This window comes from Prinia subflava, chromosome 3 (genome assembly GCF_021018805.1).
Source record: "Prinia subflava isolate CZ2003 ecotype Zambia chromosome 3, Cam_Psub_1.2, whole genome shotgun sequence".
In the NCBI taxonomy this organism is placed as follows: Eukaryota; Metazoa; Chordata; class Aves; order Passeriformes; family Cisticolidae; genus Prinia; species Prinia subflava.
The window spans coordinates 103,552,937-103,573,912 of NC_086249.1; the positions used below are offsets into that span (position 1 = coordinate 103,552,937).

General features: G+C 42.4%; 1 protein-coding gene across 1 annotated transcript in view; it reads right to left on the reverse strand.

Moving 5' to 3' along the window:
• Positions 1–4,740: 4,740 nt before the first annotated feature.
• Positions 4,741–20,976, reverse strand: part of BACE2 (beta-secretase 2) — a 53,322-nt gene continuing 37,086 nt past the window's right edge. The window contains exons 6-9 of the mRNA XM_063393171.1: positions 18,729–18,830; positions 14,227–14,376; positions 12,823–12,991; positions 4,741–5,479 (exon numbers count right to left, since the gene is read on the reverse strand). Coding sequence (XP_063249241.1) covers positions 5,226–5,479; positions 12,823–12,991; positions 14,227–14,376; positions 18,729–18,830 — 675 coding nt within the window. The 3' untranslated portion in view covers positions 4,741–5,225. The remainder of the gene's footprint in view (positions 5,480–12,822; positions 12,992–14,226; positions 14,377–18,728; positions 18,831–20,976) is intronic.

The following is a 20,976-nucleotide window of genomic DNA, read 5'->3' on the forward strand; positions in this document are numbered from 1 at the left end:
CTGTACTTCCCAAGGGCAGAGAAAAAGGGAATAATTCCAGGTGGGATGTGAAACAAGTCCAGGGAATGTAGCCAAATGCACAAAGGAGTTCTTGGCACACAGTAAAATTCAGGGACCACTGGCACAGGTAAAGTTCTGGCTGGAGTTCTTCTCCTAATGGCACTGCAAGTATTTTCAACCTACAGCTAATTTTCAAAGCATTAAGGAACTACTTCAAAACAGGTCTGTGAATGGTAAACAAGAAAAATGTATCTCTTGTTAGAAAGCTGAAATTGGAAAATAGAGATTTAATCCTTTAGCAACTTTTTTTTAGGGAGGGTGGAGGGGAATGAGAAGTGGTGAATAGCCTAGAAGAAAAATCAGAAAAATCAGATTTACAACCAGTGAATTAGTAGGACAGCAACTATAATAAAACATATTTATTTCAAGTGACTTATCAATTAAAAAAAATAAAAAGGAAGAGAACACTTCTTGAGAGCTACTTCTTTTTAAATTCTGAAAATTACCTTTTGTGTTTTACTTTTTGGCTAGCTCAAAGGAAACTCTGCATGTGCCTTCACAGTCTAATCTGAAATTCCCAGTATTTCAAAGACTACCTGACCACAAAGACCCAAATACAAACCATTCTCACATTACTACTGCACAGTCATTGATGTCAGCATGTTTTATGATTTCCTGCCCTGCTGCTTACACATGCCACTGCTGGGGGTGAGAAACAGCATTGTGTGCACTGTTACATGGAGAGGGGAATATTCAGCAGCTGGGCAATGATCCCACCTACAGATGATCATGCCCTGTCTTCACCTGGGAGTGGATCATTCCCAGTAGCACCAAAAAGGCACCTTGGAGTGCTGGTTTCCAAAATATTTAGGCAAGTGGATGCTTGCCAAAGGAAGTGGGGACTGCTGGATGTTGCACCTACAGCAGCTTCTCCACAGCTGCTGTCTCTCTGTGGCTTTTGTGTTCTGGGTCCCTCTCACCCAGGGGTTTGGCTGAAGCCAAATATTTCTGCCAGCATTCCCAAAGAGCCATGGCCAGGATCCTGGATTACTCACGAGCCTGGGTTAGCATCTAATTAAGCCTCAAAAGCCAGCAAATCTAACTGGCTCAGAAGATTGCTCGTATCCCATTACCAACCTGTCTTCACTTCTCTCAACAGCAGCAAGGACTTCAGCAGCCAGAAATGAACAATTTATCAATCAGAGAGTCAAGTTTGACAGGAACTAATGTCTTGGTTAAAAGCACAGCTTTTTCTGAGAAGGATCAATCTGTTATGCTCTTGCAAATTTTAATATAGCTACAGGCGTCCTAATTATTTTTCTTTCTGTAATTCCCTTTAATTGCACCTCCATAGCTCACTGTGCCAACACCCTTCATTACACCTCTTATATTGCTATTTATATTTATGTCTGAGATGAGGATATGACAACCAACACCAGCCCAGTTGTTGGAAACCCCTATGGAAATCAAAGAAACTTCCAGCAGCACAATAATTTTGTAACAGTGGAAAAATTACGGATCTTTCTTTCTCCCTCTGGAAATGTGCAGTGCTATGCAACTCTCACAAGCCTTTTAATATTTAAAAGGAAAAGCTTGGTAGACAAATGGCTCATCCTTCAGCCAATACACAACAAGGAGCTGCACTGGGCACTCACAGGGTTGACTTTCGCTGGTAAATCTCACAGCTGTGGAGCACAGGAGATACCAAAATCCCTTGATACACTGCATTTAGGTTGATTCAACATGCACATCCTAAACACAGTCCTTCACCTTAAAAACGGAACAATACCCTGCACCCAACTTCTTTTACAGCGCCTTATTAAAATGCTGAATCTATTACCCTCAGCATTTAAATTACACCAAAAAAATGATAACATTTCTAAAACTTGCAAAGGCAGCAGGATAGATTTAACCTGTTCCCAGGGCTGGGCTCAGGTTTAAGCACTCGAACTCAAACCACACCCCTCAAATCCCTGGCGACTGCACCAGGGATTTGGTGGTATCAAATTTCCTGCGAGGCTGCAGCCAGGGGAGTGCAGGTTTTGGACACTTTCCTGGGACGTGGTGTTACATTCCCATCAGAGCAGAGCTGGGTCAGCAGGAAATATTGATATTTCTTACACGGGATGGTTTGGAGCACTGTGATTTGGAGCATCCTGTCTTCCATAATAAATAAAGGATATTTTCCAGTACTCAATGCTCTGTTTTTTTTTTTTTTTTCCACTCCTCTTCCCTCCTTTTTTATTTTCTTAAGGTGTGGTTTATTCTTCCACCCGAAGTTGGTTAACAGGAGCACAATATATCTCACAACATATCTATTTTTTTGAAATATATCAGGGAAAGAGATCACTATGAGTTACCAAGTGACTACACTTGCTTATAGCGTAGTCTATCACTGTGTTTCATCTTGCACACAAAACTGCTCGAGAGCATTATTTTTCTTAATGTGTTGTAGGCTAAAAATGAACCCTCAAGGGTTTCCATTGCTCTCCTTGTTGCCAGAGCAACAAAGCAATGCTCACCTGAATTTCTGCCAGTGTAAGTATCAATTTACAAGCCCAGATGAAGTTTGTGCTGCTCGCAGGTGTCACTCACAGCATTTTTACTACGAGCCACATTTTCAGTGTGAAGAAATGCCAGGAAAACTCAAGAATATATCGGTATTTCATTTGTGCTACTTGGTTTTTGGTCCTCCTCATCCAAGTGTTTCCCTTAGAAGATCTTGACCAACGACATTCAAAGGGAAAGGGTAAAATACTTAATCCTTTTGTATGAAATCCAGTGCACTTTGTTCACCAACTCAAAAGAAATCTCATTAGAAAGCCTACTCAGAACCTTTCCCAATAAATTCCTTCCTAAAACCCTTAATGGTGAGGAAATAGGAAGTTCTGAGGTGAGGGGGAGCAGTGATGAAACTTTTTAAGACCATACAAGTTGTTTTCACTTTCTCAGTTGGAAGAGGGTTTATTGTTTAACACTGTCCATCCAAAATCCACTTGTTTGAAACAAGTAACAGAAACATAACTTCTGTTGCCATATGGTAGAAAAAGAAGGAATACAACCCTTAAGTTACTTGTTATGCCAAACCCAGGAGGGGTTATTTGTAAAACTCAACCCAGAAGGACGACATGGAAATCTTAATTAAAAGATATTAAGAAAGAGATATGGAAAATAGAACACTGAGAAAACAGCTAAGCTCTATGGCTTATTTCATGTAATTCCCAAATTTTCTCCTCTTGAAAACTAAGAGGCAGAGGAAGAAGGAGACAAACTCAAAATTCCTTCCTGTTTCCAGCTCCAAATTTCACAAGAAATCATTTTCAGATGTTGGATCACAGCATCAATTATTTTACTCTACTGAGCCAAGCAATCTGAAAGTGCAAGAATTGAAAAGAAAACCACAGGCACTTCCAGTTATGACGTGAAAGACATAATAAGTTAGTTAAAAAAAAACCCCACAGTGTTTTATTTTCACACACATGACGTGCACCTGTGTAAATGCACCATTCCTGAAAAATAATTTTTAAAAAAATCTTGCCTTATTCCATGCAGAGTCAGATGCAGAGGCAGTGTGAATCACAGAGCTATATGAAAGGATTTTGGGCAGAAAATTGTCTAGGCAAAGGATTGGGAAATTCAGAGCTAAGCTTTTTTATTTTTCTTGCTCATTTCCCATACAGATAGCAAACTGCTCTGCTATCAAAATGCAAAGGAATATTTTTTCCTTTTTTATGTATTAAAAAAATCCTCAGCCTTGCACTGTTTATCTTCCCAATCCATACACTTAGGCCAGTGTTGCAGAGAAGCCTGAAACTAGAGAAAAGGAAAATTGCCCTATCTGCAAAGAGAACACCTCGTCCTGACCTCAGCATGACGACCTGCACTGGCAGAATGGAAGCCTGGTCAAACACATCCTCCCCTGCTCTCTCCCACTATTGTTTCCAGTCCCACCACCTGTTTGTTTGCAGCCAGGTGGGAGAAACACACACTTTTCATTTGATTGATGCCAAACTGAACACCTCCAACTGCTGCTTGAGCTGAAAAACAAGCCAGCATAAAGATTTTCACTTCACAGCCTGTCCAGAAAGACAGGTACTTCTCCTTTGAATTTCTAGGTTGTTGAGCTCAGCCAAATTAAAACAACAAAAAAAGTTGTCTTTCTTATTTTGTTTTCTGTTACACGCTGTCTAGAAATCAGCAGAACAGAGACCTTGCTTTCTTGTCTGTCCATACATATGTAGATCAGCCTTTTTTAAATATCAAACTCAGAAAAAAAACAACAAAACCCCACACGAGGGGGGAAACTGAAAGGTTTCATTTTCTTTTTTTCTTTTTTCTTTTTTTTTTTTGCACCAAAGTGGAAAGCCATGAAGTATTAATTTTTATAAAATCCCAAGAAATTCAAAGCTGAGTAGTTCCATTTGGTTGTATGGAGCATCTTTGTGCTTCAAGGCCAGTTCTAATCCACACACTCACCAGTGGTAGCATCCTTGTAAATTAAGAGAGGTAGTCTTGTTTTACTCTAAGGCTGAACAAGTTTGTTTCCCAGTTTTCACCACCTTGGACTATTTTGTTACAGCTCTCAGGGAGGGCGACCCTCTCAAGTGGCAGCAGTGATCTTGAGGGAAAGAAACCACAAACCAACATTTCTTCTTCACCTCCCTTCCTTTTTTTCTGCTGCTTAAGTCTGACTTTTCTCCCTCCCCCACACTATAAGCACAGTTTCAAAATAAACTGATGTAAACAGAAAGCAGTATTCATTTAATGCAATTAATAAGAAAGATTATTAATTTTTTTCTCTTTTTCTACAGTCAGGGCTCGATTAGTTAGAAAATACTGACAGCTCCTTTTTCTTTTTGAAAGAGAGATGGACAATTTTGTTCAGACAGTGGAAGAACATCATGGTGTGGTTTTTATCTTTTTTTTTTTTAACTTTTTTAGTTGGTTTTTTTTTTTAAGAAGGTACTGTAGAGAGCATAAAGTCTCATTGTACTGCAGTAGCAAACCCAGTACCGTAGCACTTCAGAGGTGGTTAACAGTGCTTTGGTTCAGAACCGGTGTTAGAAAATAAAGCTATAAAAGTCACGATGCAGGATATTTGGTGGGATTCTCAACAGCGTTTGTAGGAAGGTAAAAGGACCAAGGAGGCGTTGTCTCCTTCCCCTTGGCAGAGCTCTTTGTCCTCAGCCCTGCTTTCCAAGTCCGTTTTTTTGGGATCCAGGCTCTCACTTCCACCGGTGGCGCACGAGGGAGGACTCGTCGTTGACCACGTCGTTGTCGGTGTAGCGGTGCTGGCAGCGGGGCGGGATGAGCAGCAGCACCACCAGCACCAGCAGGATGATCCCACACAGGCTCATCAGGGCGTAGGAGGCGATCCAGAGCGCGGGCTCGTGGAAGGAAACGCTGGACACGCAGTTGCTGGCCACGTCCGCCGTGGTGAAAGGGCCCTCGATCTCGGAGACGGGAGCGCCGTCGACTTCTGGGGAGGCACAGAGAGAGAAGGGTCAGGCCTTCAGACACCATTTAAAAAGCACTGGTGTGTCGAGGTCCCTGGCTCACGGGGTCTGATCCTGGCTAGCTCCAGACCTCGGTGTGTTACCCCAATAATGGACCAAAGGCAAAAGACAGAGGCGCTCCTTCTCTTCCTCGGGACCACGGTCCCACAGCTTTATTGCAGAACCCAAACTCCAGGAGGAAAAGAAAGAGACCAAACCCACGTGCCATGGGGGTTTTAAACCCGGGGGGAAAAAGGGGGTTGGGAGGAGGAGAGGAACTACAACCAATGGAAAACGACCCAGGGAGGGGAAGGAATTGAATAGGGGATACAAAACCCAGAGGGAGGTATGGAATATACCATGTGCAAAATAAAACTATTTTGTGTGCAAATACAACAAACTACCCAGTGCAATATAATAACAAAAATGAACAAACTATTTAGTGCACTGCAGGACTTGTGCATCCCTCTCTGTCATCACTCATCTCAGCACACTCGTGTTTTACCATGTCTCAAATAAAAATGCAAGAATCCCGTGTTTATAAAAGCATATGAAGCACAAGGAAGCCGTGACTCTCCCACGTTGGAATTCTGGAAGCTGAGGATTTCAGGCTTTCTGTGCTGACAGGCACTGACCCTCAAGCAAGCACTACATTTGACCTGAGGCCATGCAACAGGCTTCCAAAATTGAGGGATGGCACTGGGATTATGGGTGTGGAGTTCGAAAAGAAGTGTGTAATATCACAGGGTGTAAAACTTTGAGTTTAAGGTTTTAGTATATAATAATATGTAGAGAGCAATACAGAGGATTTAGGGTGTAGGCGAAATTCTTCTTTCCCTTTCTTCTTCATGGGTTTGAGTGTTTTTTTCTAATTGGGTGAAAAGGTCTACATTGTGGGCCATGGGTGGTCAGTTATTGGGTCAAAAGTATAAATAATATTAGTGTCATCTCCTTATTGGATAATTAGTGCTTAAAAGACCTTGGAAAGAGTTAGAGACACCTCCATTTTCTACATTGTTAGAGCTCATGGCTCGTGAGGCTGTGATATAGATAAGAATTAATAAACAGTGAGTCCAAACACTAAAAACTGCATCTCCTGTGCTTTAATCCTGGCCTTAACAAGAAGAAAAGTAGATAAAACCCTCACACTCCCACATCTCCACAGGCTGTCTAGGAGAGAACAGCCACTACAATCAGTCAAAGCCCAAACCACTGGATCACTCAGTGCCTCCACACTAATCTTTCAAAAATATGCATTTAAATATCCTACAACGTCCACCCTGGTGTAGGGCAGGGCCCTGGGCAGCTTTTTGCTTGTTTCTGGCATTTCCAACATTTGGAAAAGCACCTCAGGTGTTTCTTTGATCTCCTATGTTTGCTGTCTTAGGGAGCAGCAGGAAGGTCCATCAGCTTCACAGATACCTTAAAGGACCCTGTCCTAAACACAAGGTGCAGTGTGGAAAGCAGCACAGACACTCTTGTGGATGAAAATACAGAAGGAAGGGGAGGTGAGGCAGGAGAGGTGGGTGACAGCTGTCCATGAAAAGGGAGTGGATGAGAGGAAGTTCAGTGTCAGGAGTGAGGAACAGGGACATGAAGGAACAATGGTGGTGGGCCAGAAGAACTAACCCAGCAACTCAGAAAATGATGAAAAATTTAAGGCAAGAAGCAGCTGTAATTCCCTTTTCTAGTCAACCACTTCCATGACACATCTGAGTATTTTTTCATGAAGGCCTCACTTTTAACTGTCCTGCTTGATTTCTCGCACATTTTTCATACAGGCACACTCTTGCCCGATTGGAAATGATCTCACCCACTAAAAACTGTATCTCTTATTTTCACGTATCTTAGTCACAACTGCTGAAACCACTTTTAAAGAGATTACCATAAACTACCCCGTTGGAAGGAAGAAGGGAGCTTGGATTTTGCCAAGGTGGACTTCAAGGCTCTTAAAAAAATGCAGAATAGGTTGGTTGCTTTATCTGCACAGATTTTGGTTGTCATTCAGTCTCTGGCCTCGTAAGACCTCGTATTATTTTAAGGTTTAGGTTTTGTTAGACTTAATTCAACTTAATTGTGGGCTGGTGTTGAAAGGGACAATCCTGCACCCTCACTCCTGTCCCTCACAACCCTGTTCGTGTTGGTGGAGGGAATGGGAGGCAGCAACAGATCAGATGGGAAATCAACCTTCACAACAAACAAAATGCCCAAACAAGGAATTTTCTGTGCAATCACTCATCTGAACCAACCCTTTTTCCACCCCTAAGTGTGGGAAGACTCCTTTAGCAGGAATAAGCTGTGAGAGCAAACTGGGGGCACCTGAGGCTGCACCCACGAGGACCCTGGCACTGGTGAATAACCAAACACCCACTCCCCAAACTCATTAGATGGTAAAATTCTGCCTAGAAGGTCTGTGGCAAAAAATCATGTTTGTCCAGAGCCCCAGGATTGCACTTTGTCTTCTGTGCAATTATTTCTTCTGGACATCTCACCCCCTTACAATGTTGGCTTGTCTCTATGAAGTTCTGCAGCAACACCAAACTCAGCCACATTTAACACCAATTTGAAATGCAAGGCCTAAGTGTCATTACTTAGTTGTGTTTTGAAGAAGTGGGGGGGGAAAAGAAAAAGCAGTACAATTTTCCACCTTGGAAATAGCTTTGAAAATAAACAGTCTCTAATTATTCATTATTTGGCTCGAGCACAATAATTACTCCTATTAAAGAAGAACACAAAACTGTTGCCATAGTGGCTGACATTTTAAATTGCATTTTGAGAATGCTTGATAGCAGCACAGCCTCTGCCTTCTTCCCTCCAAAAGGGAAAAAAGTTTTCCCTCACACTCTTCCACCCCCAGAGAAATTGAGAGGAAATTTGCCTAAATTGTTCAAAGAAGCCCTCAACATAAACTAACAGTCACACACACTCAGCATATTACACATTAACTGAATTAGAGTATTTTGATGTATTATTTTAGAATATCTGGTGGTACCTAACTACTTTGTAGTAGTACCAAAGTATCCAAAGTACCTAAGTACTTTGATAACCTAGAATAAATGAAATTTCCTTCATTGTTGATGATTACAAGATAAAGAAGGTGCCTCTGGAAAAATGCTATTTCCTAACATTTGTGTAGAACTGAACACACGCCAGCTCACCCACTTGGGTGGTTACAAAAGCAGTAAACCTGGAATTAAATCAAATTAGAATTGTAAAGTAGAACTTGAAAGGGGCCCCTGGAAGTCACCTAGACCAGGACCCTACTCAGAGCAGGACTGTCAGGATCAATAGATCAGTTCTGCTGCAGATTTATCCAGCCAGGCCTTGTAAAACCCTGAGGATGGGGACCCTGTTTCAGTGCTGTACCACCCTCCTGTTGAAGAAAAAACTCCTCGTGTCCAACATTCCTGAATGTCCCTAGCAGATGTTGCTCTTTGTTATGTCATTTCATTTTCACTTTCCTTGGCTTGCATTCAGCTTAGGGACTACCAAAATCCCAGTTCTTTTCCCACAGGGCTATTTTTTTTCCCTTATTTTTTTTCTTTGTTTGGAAAGGGAAGCTAAAAGTTATCTAGTTTAAACCCCCTGGATGGGCAGGGAACTTTCCATTAGACCAGGCTGTTCAAAGCCCCATCCAACCTGGCCTTGGACATTTCACAGTTGCTTCACTAAAACCAACTTGTTGATCTGGACATCCTGTCTCAAGAAGGGACCTGATCCAAAAACTTGTCCTAGTCCTCCTGCAAACACTAGGTTATCAACAGGCAACTCAAAATTATTTGTTTGGGTGAGTCTTAAAGGGTTTCATGTAATGAGGAAAAGGCAAATTTCCTGCTACAGTGGAATAGCTTCCTGCAGCCATCTACCTTTCTTCATTCTTAGTACATCCTGGAGAATGAAAATGGAATAACGTGGGATAAGCCAGTTCTCATCTCTAGCCAAGTCTGAAAAGTAACCTGAAAGTTCAATGAAATAAAGGTTTTTAGTCCTGTTCTCATAATTTTTGTATTCATCACATACAGCTCTAAAAAACCACGGATTTAATTTAATGTTCACACCAAGGAAGCAAATGTCATTGCAAAGCCACACCAAACAGTCTTTGGCATTCCTCTGTTTCTGAAACTTCGAGCCACCAGTAATTCAGTTTAATTTATGCCCACAAGCTGACTAAAAGGCTCCAAATAAATGCCATTAAAATAGTCTTGTAATCCTGGTAGCTGAGAATTTGAGGCTTTCTTTGCTGACAGGCACCAACCCTCAAGAAAACACTGCATTTGACCTGAGGCCTTGTAAAAGGCTTCCATAATTGAGTGACAGCACTGGGATTATGGGTGTGTAGTTTGAATAGAAGTGTGTAATATCACAGTGTGGAAAACTTAAGAGTTTAAGGCTTTAGAATATAGTAATATATATAAAGCAAGATGGAGGTTTTAGGGTGTAGGCCAGTCCTTCTTTTTCACTTTTTTCTTCATGGGTCTGTGTGGTATTTTGTAATTGGGTAGAAAAATTCACATTGCAGACCTCAGGTAGTTGGTTTTTGGGTTAAAAGTAAAAATAATTGAAGTGTCATTTCATAATTGGACAGTTTGTGCTTAAAAGATATTGTAAAGCGATAAAGGGACAGCCATTTTTCACTTTGTTAGCTAGAACTCACAACTTGTGAGAATGTAACACAGACAAGAATTAATAAACATTTGAGTCTAAATACGAACTGCATCTCTCAAGCACTTAATCCTGGCTTTAACAACAAAAAAGAAGATAAAAACCTCAAAAACAGTTGCCGTGGAGGGCATGGCTGGGAAGCCAGTTAGGCAGCTCCATCTCTCACCCTGCACCGACGCTCACCAGCAGCAGCTGTGGCTCTCTAATCAAAGTGCTGTTAAATATAAACACCACAAGCTGTGGAGAAGTGAAGCTCTGAAGCCAGGGTCTCTATTAACTATATGGAAGCTGGACAGAGCAATGCAGAACACGACCAATATGGTGAAATCATACGTTCTCCCCTTTATTCCCTAAATGGCCGGTTATATACAGTTTCAAATAGTTTACAGTTGCAGGTGTTTTCTAACTGGCATTCAGTGTGAAAAGGAATGTAAACAATCTCAGTTCACAGAATCACAGAATCACAGAATCACAGAATCACAGAATAATGAGGTTGGAAGAGACCTCTAAGATCATCAAGTCCAACCTATGCCTTAACACCTTGACTATAGCACTAAGTGTCATGTCCAGTCTTTTTTTAAACACATCCAGAGCTGGTGACTCCACCACCTCCCTGGGAAGACAATTCCAGTGCTTTATTACTCTTTCAGTGAAAAATTTTTTCCTAATATCTAACCTGTACCTTCCCTGACGTAGCTTGAGACTGTGTCCCTTTGTTCTGTCATTGCTGCCCGGTGGAAGAGACCGACCCCCACCTGTCTACAACCTCCCTTCAGGAAGTTTAAGGTAGCTACCATAATTCTACTCTAATTATCCTATCTAACCCATACACACACCTTAACCTAAATTCTAACTGCGCCACAGGCTTATCTACTTCTACATAGGCCCAAAACTGAGGCCCAGTTTGGGACAGCTCAAACTTCATTCCATAATATGTCATGTTTTCTAAGAAATCCTGTTACAAAGCTCAGCAGAGCTGGCACAGCCCAGCTATGGATTTGCACTGAAATTCCACCTGCCCCGTGTGAGTGGAATGTGATGGCCCCGTGCATCCTGCCCCAGCCCCTCAGCAATGGCTCCTCTAAGTGCCGTGATGCTGGGTTAGGCATTTGTAGGAAACGTGGGCAAGGAGACAAGGAGGAAACGTCCTGGGGCACCAGGCTCATGGAAATTTCAATGGCAGCTCTATTCAGCAGGCTCAGTTCTTCCTCTCTGGCAGAACTACGTGAAGTGTAGTTCAAACTATGCTTGCAGGCAGCAATCTGAACACCAAGGTGTTTTTATGGTTCCCTGATTATTTCTCTCAACAAAGAAGGGCTGGCAAAGCACAGCAGCTGCCTCGTGTCCCCTGCTGACCACACGTGCTCTGTCAGATGCCCCTTCCTCCCTCCACTAATGCCTGCAGCAGGACAGGGACAGGAGGCAGCTCCACACTTGCTCCAGGTGCAGTCAGGAGGCACCAGGAAGAAGGAAAGGCAGGAAAGCCTGGCCAGCAGTGTTTGTCCTGTCACTCTCCTGCCAGATGCATTCAAAACGTGTCTTTCATCACTGTATGGCACCTCACAGAGGTGTCCATAAAGCAACTCATCTCAATACCCAGATTTTCTCTGGGAGTGAGCTCAAAGCTGACAAGTCTGAGCTTGTTAACAATGGAGAGATTAAAAAAAAAAAAAGCTTTAAAACTGCCCTAGAGCTACTGCTCAGCCAGCCAGCATCTCTTTTTGTTTTTCCCCTCTATCACTGCATTAAGCACTCCAGTCCCAACTACCTTTACCTTCTCTAAGACCTTAAAGAAGCATTACTGCCAGTTCCAGTCCTTTTCTCACGCAAACCTCAGGTGAGACAATGTTTTTCAGGGCATAGACCACTCCTGTTTGGGACAGAGACCTGAATATGGGTGCACATCCTTCCCCTCCTCTCCCGTGTGGAGGTTCTTGTGATGTCAAAGCAATGTCTGAACAACAAGGAGAGGAAACCCAAAACTTTTGGGTTTTAGCTACCCTTGGTGAGAAAAGAGAAATTATGAAAGCTAACCAGCACAGTAAAATCAGCCAAAAATTATGAGCTTTTTCACATCTCCTCAGCAGCTAGTTAATAAAGTAATGGCTTTCTGCTTACAATGAGAAAAGTAATTGTTTAGAATTAGCACAAACACCACGAGTCTTAATGTGAGTTCCATTTTCACCTCAGCTCTCTGTGAATTTCTGAGGGGCTGAACAGGCTCAATTTGCATTAAGAGAAAAGTGTGAGTAAGGCACTCCACTGCAAACTGCAAGAGCTGGTTGAAGAATCCATTTATGCACAACTCAGAGCAGGAACCAGCCCAAAATGAAGCTGCACTAAAAACAGGGACTGGTGTGACGTAACTGTTGGGGAAACTGCACACACAGACAGATGTCCCAGAAAGATCATCTCTGTGAGAGGGAAGAACCCAGCACAGACACCCAGAGCTGAGGTTGATTCACTTCATGCCAAAAAAGGTTGCAATACAGTTTTGGTTTCCTTTTTTACTTTTTTTTCTTCTTTGAAATGTGAATGGCTTGGAATTTCTTTAAAACAAATCCTTCACGCTGCAGGAGTAACCACGCTTTCTGCCAACAGGTAAGTGGCAAAGGTGTTTCTCTGAGTTCCCTCTCTTCCCAAATCTGAGAAATTTTTCTCTTACCTGCACAGGGACTCACAGCAAAGCCCACTCTCCTCTGGGCTCTGTCAAAGATGACATAAAACCCTTCCATGACTGTAGCACCAATGACCAGAGCGTTCGTGGAGGAGGAGATGCCGAATCGGTAGCACTGCAAATTATCTCCTATCACAAGGATGGGTTGAATATAAAGCTGTTAAAAAGAAAATAAATTAAAAAATAAATAAATTTAAAAAAAGAAGAAAAATGGACCCCAGAGTGTGAAAAAGCAACACCTCACAGCAGGCAGAAGTTCAGACTTTTTCATTTTTACACTTCAGGCATGCAAATTCCACTGGAAATAGAGAATGGATGGGGCAAGCAGATTTTTGTACATGATTTAAAACTGGTCAAAGCTAACAGGCAGGTAAGATGTAAAGCTCGTGAATTCTAAAATAAATTTGAACACACTCATCACTACGTGCAGGACAACAGCAAATTCTCAAGATTCTGACTTTTTATCACATTTTCCATAAGGGAAGGATGGCTGAGGAAGAACCTGGGAGATGAACTCAAATTAGAGAATAATTTAATTATTAAAAGAATTATTAGGATGGAGTTGATTCAGAGAGCATTCATGTCAGCTTCAAGGTTCTAGATTTTATAAATTCAAGTCACATTTCACCCCCTGTCTCCTCAGGGAAGATGAATGATTGCCAAGCTACATGATCAATACAGAAAAATCTTATCATAAGGCTTTACTATATTTCAAGTTAAAATGTACTTAATAGGTTCATTCTTTCCTTTGCTCCTGCCTGTCCCTCGAGGTAAAAGAATGTATTAGCAATGTTAGAGGATAGCAGCCTGTACTGCAACTTATACTGGGAGGAGAAGCCAGAGAAGAAAAAGAAAAGTGGCACATTATATTCTAAATATAATGGAGTGGATGGAATATTAATAAAAGATAAACCAGGCGAGTTACAGAAACTGGTGAAGAGCTCACAAAGGGTCATTGCCAAGATTTTCATATTCAGAAGAAGTGCTGCAACTCAAAATGCCACGAGAAACAAATCAATTCCCTTCCCAAAACGAGAAGATCAAAACGAGCAGAGACATTCTGTATTGACATCTGCTGTGGCCAAAGGTCATGAAAACAAAACAAAAACTTGCCCTTTTTCCTAAGAAATTGAAAAAAAAATTCCCAACTAGATGGACTGCACTGAGAGAGGGAAACTGTGCTTTGTCCCTTTCTTTTTTGCTTTTAGTTTTGATAAGTTTGTTATTCTCCTTATTTAAAAACTGATTTTTAAAATTTGATTAGAAAAGGTTTCCCTTGCATGCAATAAGCCAGTCCCTATTACTGCTAAAAATAGCTCCTATTTTTTAAGAGCATGTGATTTATAACAGTAAAAATAAATGCAGAGATGAATAAACAAAGAAGGTTGAGACCTGTGGTAGGATAGAGATCCGAAACGACCTACTGGAGTTTTCATCTCTCAGGTAAATGGAGAGTTTGGGAAATAAGGACCAGGGTTTTTCAGCTCTGTCCCAGCATGCAAGCTGTGAACCAGTCCAGAAACCAGAAGAGAATTCTTGTATCTGTAAAACGAACCAACAAAACAAAATTATAGTTAAGAGTTCACAGCCATTTGGACAGATTTTTGTGAATGATCACTACCACTATTCAATACTTCCTTCATTTCCATGCAGAAATTCAAAAACACAAATCTGAGCTGCTTCTTTAAGGACCAAAGCAAAAATGCAAACCCCAACACCCAAACTGAGGAGTGTCATAACCCACCGTGACCTGGAGAAGGGGGAAGAGGCAAATGCAAGTTTAAGTCTCCCTTCCCTCCCCATTTTTGTCTCATTATTTCCTCTACAGCACTGATGTTGTGGGTTATGTGACCAAAAAAATGTTTAATGTATTTTTCCATCTGTTGAAACTGGTTGGGGAGATGTTTTCTTTGTCTCTTGTATAACCCATTCCTCATAACTCCAGGGGAATGGGGGTGGGTGTCTTCTGTTAATGGCCAGCTGTTCAACCCAGCTGGGGCAGGGTTCTTTATCCCTTCCAGGACCCATCCTCCCTCCAGGGGATCTCTGCTGTCCAGGGGCCATCGAGGCTCCCTGCAGGGCTGATCCAATTCCATCATCCATGGGAGATGCTGCACCCAGGGGAGGAGCCCAGCATTCCCACCTGGATAAACCCTGGGATTCAGAGCCCAGCACAGCCTGTGTGCACTGCATTCCCACCTGGATAAACCCTGGCATTCAGAGCCCAGCACAGCCTGTGTGCACTGCATTCCCACCTGGATAAACCCTGGCATTCAGAGCCCAGCACAGCCTGTGTGCACTGCATTCCCACCTGGATAAACCCTGGCATTCAGAGCCCAGCACAGCCTGTGTGCACTGCATTCCCACCTGGATAAACCCTGGGATTTGTAACACCAGCACAGCCTGTGTGCACTGCATTCCCAGAGGAACACCAGACCCACCTCATCACCACTGCATCTTCAGAGGAAACTGCCCCTGCTCCAGGATCATCTCTGCTCCCACAGAACATCTGTCACTGCAGGAGGGCTTGACTGGGCTGCTGTAGCACCCTGACCAACAGGGTGTCAGGCTGTGCTCTGACTCTGTCAAGGTTTCTAGGATTTGTTTGTTTGTTTGTTTTACTACATTTGTATTTTTAATATTCCCAGTAAAGAACTGTTATTCCTATTCCCAAATCTTTGCCTGAAAGCCCTTTATTTCAAAATTGTAATAATTTGGAGAGAGTGGGTTTACATTCTCCATTCCAAGAGAAGCTCCAGCTTTCCCTGGCAGACACCTGTCTCTCCAAACCAAGACAACTGAGCACACAGTGGCCTCCCTGAGCAATCACTTCCACAACAGGGTTTTATTGCCTCCCACCCTCCTTTCTGACCAAACACCAATGTTTTGAAGCAGCATTTTACATTTTATAAAAAACACAAACCAAAATACAAACCACATGAATATATACTGAGAGAATGAGGTCATCTCCCTTCTTCATGCTCCTACAGCTTCTCACTCAGAGTTTTGAAGCCAAGGGCTAAGCCAAAAATCTCCTGGCATCTAAGGGAATCAAGAGTTGCTGTAATGCAAAGAAATACATCCCTCTGTCTCTTTTTCTGCCCTGTCACTCCCTGCCAGTATAACCTGACATGCTTTTGAAATGGAACTGATTCACAGTACTACGTAATATATCCATGGAACCAACAAAACACAAAGCAACCCCCTACAGAGCTTGTTTGGCTAAGACAAACATCTTGCCCAATGTTCCTGCTCCCTGAAGCTGACCTGCTGCCAGACCTGAGCAAAACCCTTCCTTGTGTTACTGCATTACTTTGCCTGGTTCTTGTTCCCCCACGAAGCAGCAGTCAAGGGAGGAGCTTGGTCTGAGGCTGCACAGCCAAAGCCTCCCCTCTGTGAGGAGGAAAAAGATGGAATCCAGCCTCTGCACTCCCCTCATCTGTGTTTATCTGTGATATCGATGATTCCCTAAGCATCAGCTCATTCATTAGAATTTGGCATTTTACAGGTGACAGGCACTCGCCCCAAGCCAAACACCGTCCAAGGAAGTGTTTGTCAGGGCTGCACAGAGATTCCTGCACATTTCCACGTGCTCTGCTCTGTTCCTGGGCCTCAACAAGCACAGACCCATGTGAACAAGGAGATTTACCACCACAAACAGGCCTTTCACCCTGAACCCTCAGTTCATCTCAGGTGCATCCCTTGGCACAGGGCAGAACACTCTTCCCTCACAGCTGAGTCCCAGGCCAAACCTGCTGAGAAATACAGTTCTCCTCTCTTCTCATTTTGTCTTGAAAAGCAGATCTGAGGAAAATAGCAAGGTACCACCCAGACAGGTCAGGCCAAGCCTATAAAGTGCTCTAAGTGCCTGCCTTAATTTCTCAGAAAGACTCCTTAATGCATTGCATTTCTTTTCCCTCCTTCTGTAATTCATGTGGGAGATTTAAGAGCATGATACCCAAAAGGCTATTAAAATAAAGATTTTAGGATTATGTGAGCCTTCCTTTGTTCAACTTTTAAACTTAACATTGAATTACTGCTGTCCTGACTTCAGCTCCGTGAGGTGTAGCTGCTGCCCCCCTCCCTGGCTCATCTCTGCCCATCTGCCAAAATCACCACCCTTCAACACCAAACTGCATCATAACAGCTGCTCCCTGAAAGACTTCAGTCCACATAATTTAAGTTTACAAAACCATCTGCACCACTAAAGAGCCATGGAGCTCACAGCCTTGTTTTTTAGCTGAGCTGAATAAAGAAATGTGTCACACACAGTTATCCCAGCATATCTGGGAAATGACATCTGGCTGAGGTGCTCGTAACAAGCCATGAGGAGCAGAAACTTGTTAACCTGGCTCACCTGTGGTCAGAAAAGTGTGTCTGACCACAGCAGATGATTTTTTTTTCAGTAGTACATCTCCTGCCAGAAGCACAGAGCCGCAGCACAATTGCTGAAAATACCCATTTTCCTGACATTGCTCCTACACAGCTAGAATCTCATCCTTGCACCCTGTAACTACTTTCTTATTTAGTAGAGATTTTTTTCTTATTTACTGTCTCCTTTGTTTAGAGCTATCAAAGTAAATTCTAGGGTGTGTGGAGGGAAAGGGGTACAGCAGGAAGGTCCTTGAGATTAAGGAGAACTCTGAAAAATAGCTACTTGATGCATTTTTAATAGGAATAGAAAGAAAAAAACCAAAAACATTAAACATAGAATGAGTGGTACCCCTCTAATACCTTACTGATCTGTCCATTCTTTCCTTGTCAGCTGGAAGGCCCCAGTTCAAATGTCCTGACCAACATCAGAGGGGAGTGTGGACCACTGTGACCCACTCCCCAGGAGGATTCCTCATCCCCAGGGTGAGGTTACAGGAACTCCTGGGGTGGCTCCTTTCAGCTCTCCCCCACACGGACTGGAATTATTCCAGCCAACACTGAAGGGTTGTGCAAAGAGAAGAACCCGTAACTGGTACATTTATTTCAGATACTGGACATCTGCAGGCAGTGGAGAATACTTCATGCCAAATCTCTGCTCTCAGTCAAGGAGGAAAAAGGATCTCAATCTGGAATTGTCAGCACACAGGCAAGCACTCTGTCTTTGGGGCAGCTGCTTACTGTGTTTCCTGTGATTTGCATCAACAACCACTGTCTGATTGTGAGTCTATGACAAAAATACTGAGTTTGTTCACACTGAAATAGCTGGTGTTTATTCTTCCTCTTTAACCTTCTTGGTGCTGTTCCTTGTATTGAACAAAAATTTATGAATAGTTTTTATTAACCAGAAAATGCTGCTTCAGCCACTCTGCACACAGAGAACTCCACCATCCCCATGCCCTACTTCTAAAGCCCACTCTGTTTCCAAAGAAAGATGCTTTTGAACATAAATAATTCAATAATGAAGGTCAAAAGCAGCTTTATTGATATGAATAATCCTAATGAATGGCATTTATTCTAGACAGCACTAAGAATTATACTTGGAAAGGAACTGCTTGCAGCAGCAGGTTCTCCTACTTTATAAACATTCTGTTTTGAATGAAAAGACTGTTTTTTGCACTCTTAATGTTTTGAATCAGAGCAACAGGGATTATGTCCGTGTTTCTGAAATGCTTGGAATAAAACACTCCATCTCTGCCCTATTTCTGATGCATTTTCATACACACACTTCTTGTCTGCACCCTTTTCCCTCCCCCCCTTTTTCTTTTTCACCTCTTCCTTTCCATCGAAGGCCATCAGTCATTTCTCCCTTATTAACAGGGCTAGACCAGGGAAGGTTCTGCTCCCCCCAGGTGAGAAACCCACGACTTGCAAGGCACCAGAGATGACACTCCCTTCAAAGACCCTGTGAACCTTAAAACAGGAATTTCACATTTTTGAGCAGGTTTTGTGGCGTTTCTTACCAGGGACGTGCGAGCTATTGCCTGCACCACAGCACTGAAGACTTTCTCTGGCAGTCGAAGGAGAGTGGTTCCACTGTCTACTATGGCTTTATCAGCATTGTACTGGAGAGGGGAGAAAAAATAAAAAGGAGAGAAGTTGTAGGCTGTAGTTCCTGTAATGCAGATCCCACTGTCTCCTAGCCAGAACAAAGCTGCTCCTTTTTGGCAGCTGCCTTCCCAGAACTGCATGTCACACTTGTCAGCAGCTCTCTCCAGCTGACAGCTTCAATTCCAGGGAAATCAGAGCAAAAGAAAGCAAGATAGCATCAGCCTAGACACAGGAGTGGGGTTATCTGCACCGGTCAGGAAATTACTGTGTCACCACAGCTGGTGCAAATGGTCCCACTGCTGCAAAGAAGTGAAGTCTGGCCCCTCAGAGAGGGGAAAAAGCACTTTAATATTCAGTAGGAAAGTGTTAAACACCCTGATGCAGCTTCCAAGCCCTGAATTAAGGTCTCTGCTAGCATGGGTGCAACTCCAGTTTAAACACAGAAGCTTGTTTTAATAGCTGAAATAGCTAAAATAAGAACAACAGGAACAAATTAGGCCTTATTACATGTCTGTACTGGCTCAAAAGTACAAATGCCACACCTTCATCCCTTCACTGCTGAAAACCCCTAAAAAAAACCCCACAAAAACCCCCCAAAGAAACCTGAAGTTTCAGTCTTGCTGCCCTGCAAATCTGCACAAAAAAACACCCACAGCAAACAGCTCCCTTAATCCTAAAAGTTCAACCCTAAAATTAAGAGATTTCAGCAAAGTTCAGATACGGTAAATGAGGTATGAACTTTTAAAAGGGTAAATCTTTTGTCATGAACTCCTTAGAAACTATGATTAACTGTGGGGGGGGGGAAAAAAAGCAAGTAGCAGTGGCAGCTATTTACATTAACTCCTTTTGCTGCCAGCTTAGGCAGCAGGATTAATACAACTGAACTGTGACATGTTTATGGCATAATCATAAGACACAGGATGATGTACAGCCTAAGCTACTCAGGAAGAGGTCAAACAGCAAGTGAATTTAAAATACCCTGGTTTAGATGTTGTCAAGTCACATGGAGTCCCTTTAGTGTGATAGAAATTTAAAAAAGTAAAACCAATATATAAATATATAAATATATAAATATATAAATATATAAATATATACATATATTTATATATAAATATATAAATATATAAATATATAAATATATAAATTATATACATACACTTTATACAATTTATGTAATTTATATAATTTACATAATTTATATCTATCTCTCTGTCTATATATATATATATCAAAATAAAACCCACCAAAAAAGTAAGAAAAACTAACTCTGACAGTTATTTTCACATTTCTTTTTGAAAGAGCTGCTGTGGGGCTGCCACACAAAGCTGACAGGAAAGCAAACAGGAAACCATTTATTACACACTCGGAAATACTTCTTGAGAGTGGAAAGAAGTGCCAAGGCATTTTGGAGTGCATTTTAACAGATTTGTAACACAAAATACACAAGCACTGGCATCCTGGAATGCCACCCTTGGAAAAAAAAAGTACTTAAAAGGGTTGACCATTGATATAAACCTGCGCAAAAATCTGGGAGAAGTGGGATTGCTCACACTGGGAACACTGGACACCTGGTTTTGCCTTCTTGGCTTTCCTGGTTAATATTTGCCAGTGCAAAGTGCACTCCTGGCAGCTCAGGACTTCTCCCAGCCCCGGCTGCCAGGCTCAGGGCCACAGCTGTGCTGGGGCTCTGGACACATTCCCAGCATTGAAGCAAGGGGACAGCTTTTCCCTGGCAAGGAAAGGAGCAGTCCCTGGTGAAGGCTGTGAAAAAAAAGGTTCCATTTCCTAGAAAACAACAGAGAGGAGAGAGGGCACATAGCTCCTCATCCTCGAGTGAATCACGCATCCTCTGCGAGCTCCTAACCAGCCAAGCTTTAATTGTGCTACTGCTGTTTTACTGCTTTTCCTCTGAATTTCTGTGGGAAGGTCTCCTTTGATCCAGGAAGGTTTGATCCTTCTGCACCAGTGAAAGCAACCCCCGGCTCAGAAAAGAGCAACAATTACAGGAAACTTTCCTGACACACCACTGAATTTTTCAGTGAGTTGTTTTCTGGCAGCAGCGTGTATTAAACCACTGAAGGGCTCCCCTTCAAAAACATGTTGACTGTTTTTTAAGGCAAGAAAGAAAAGCAAACATTTACTTTAAAGGACCAGTGGTTT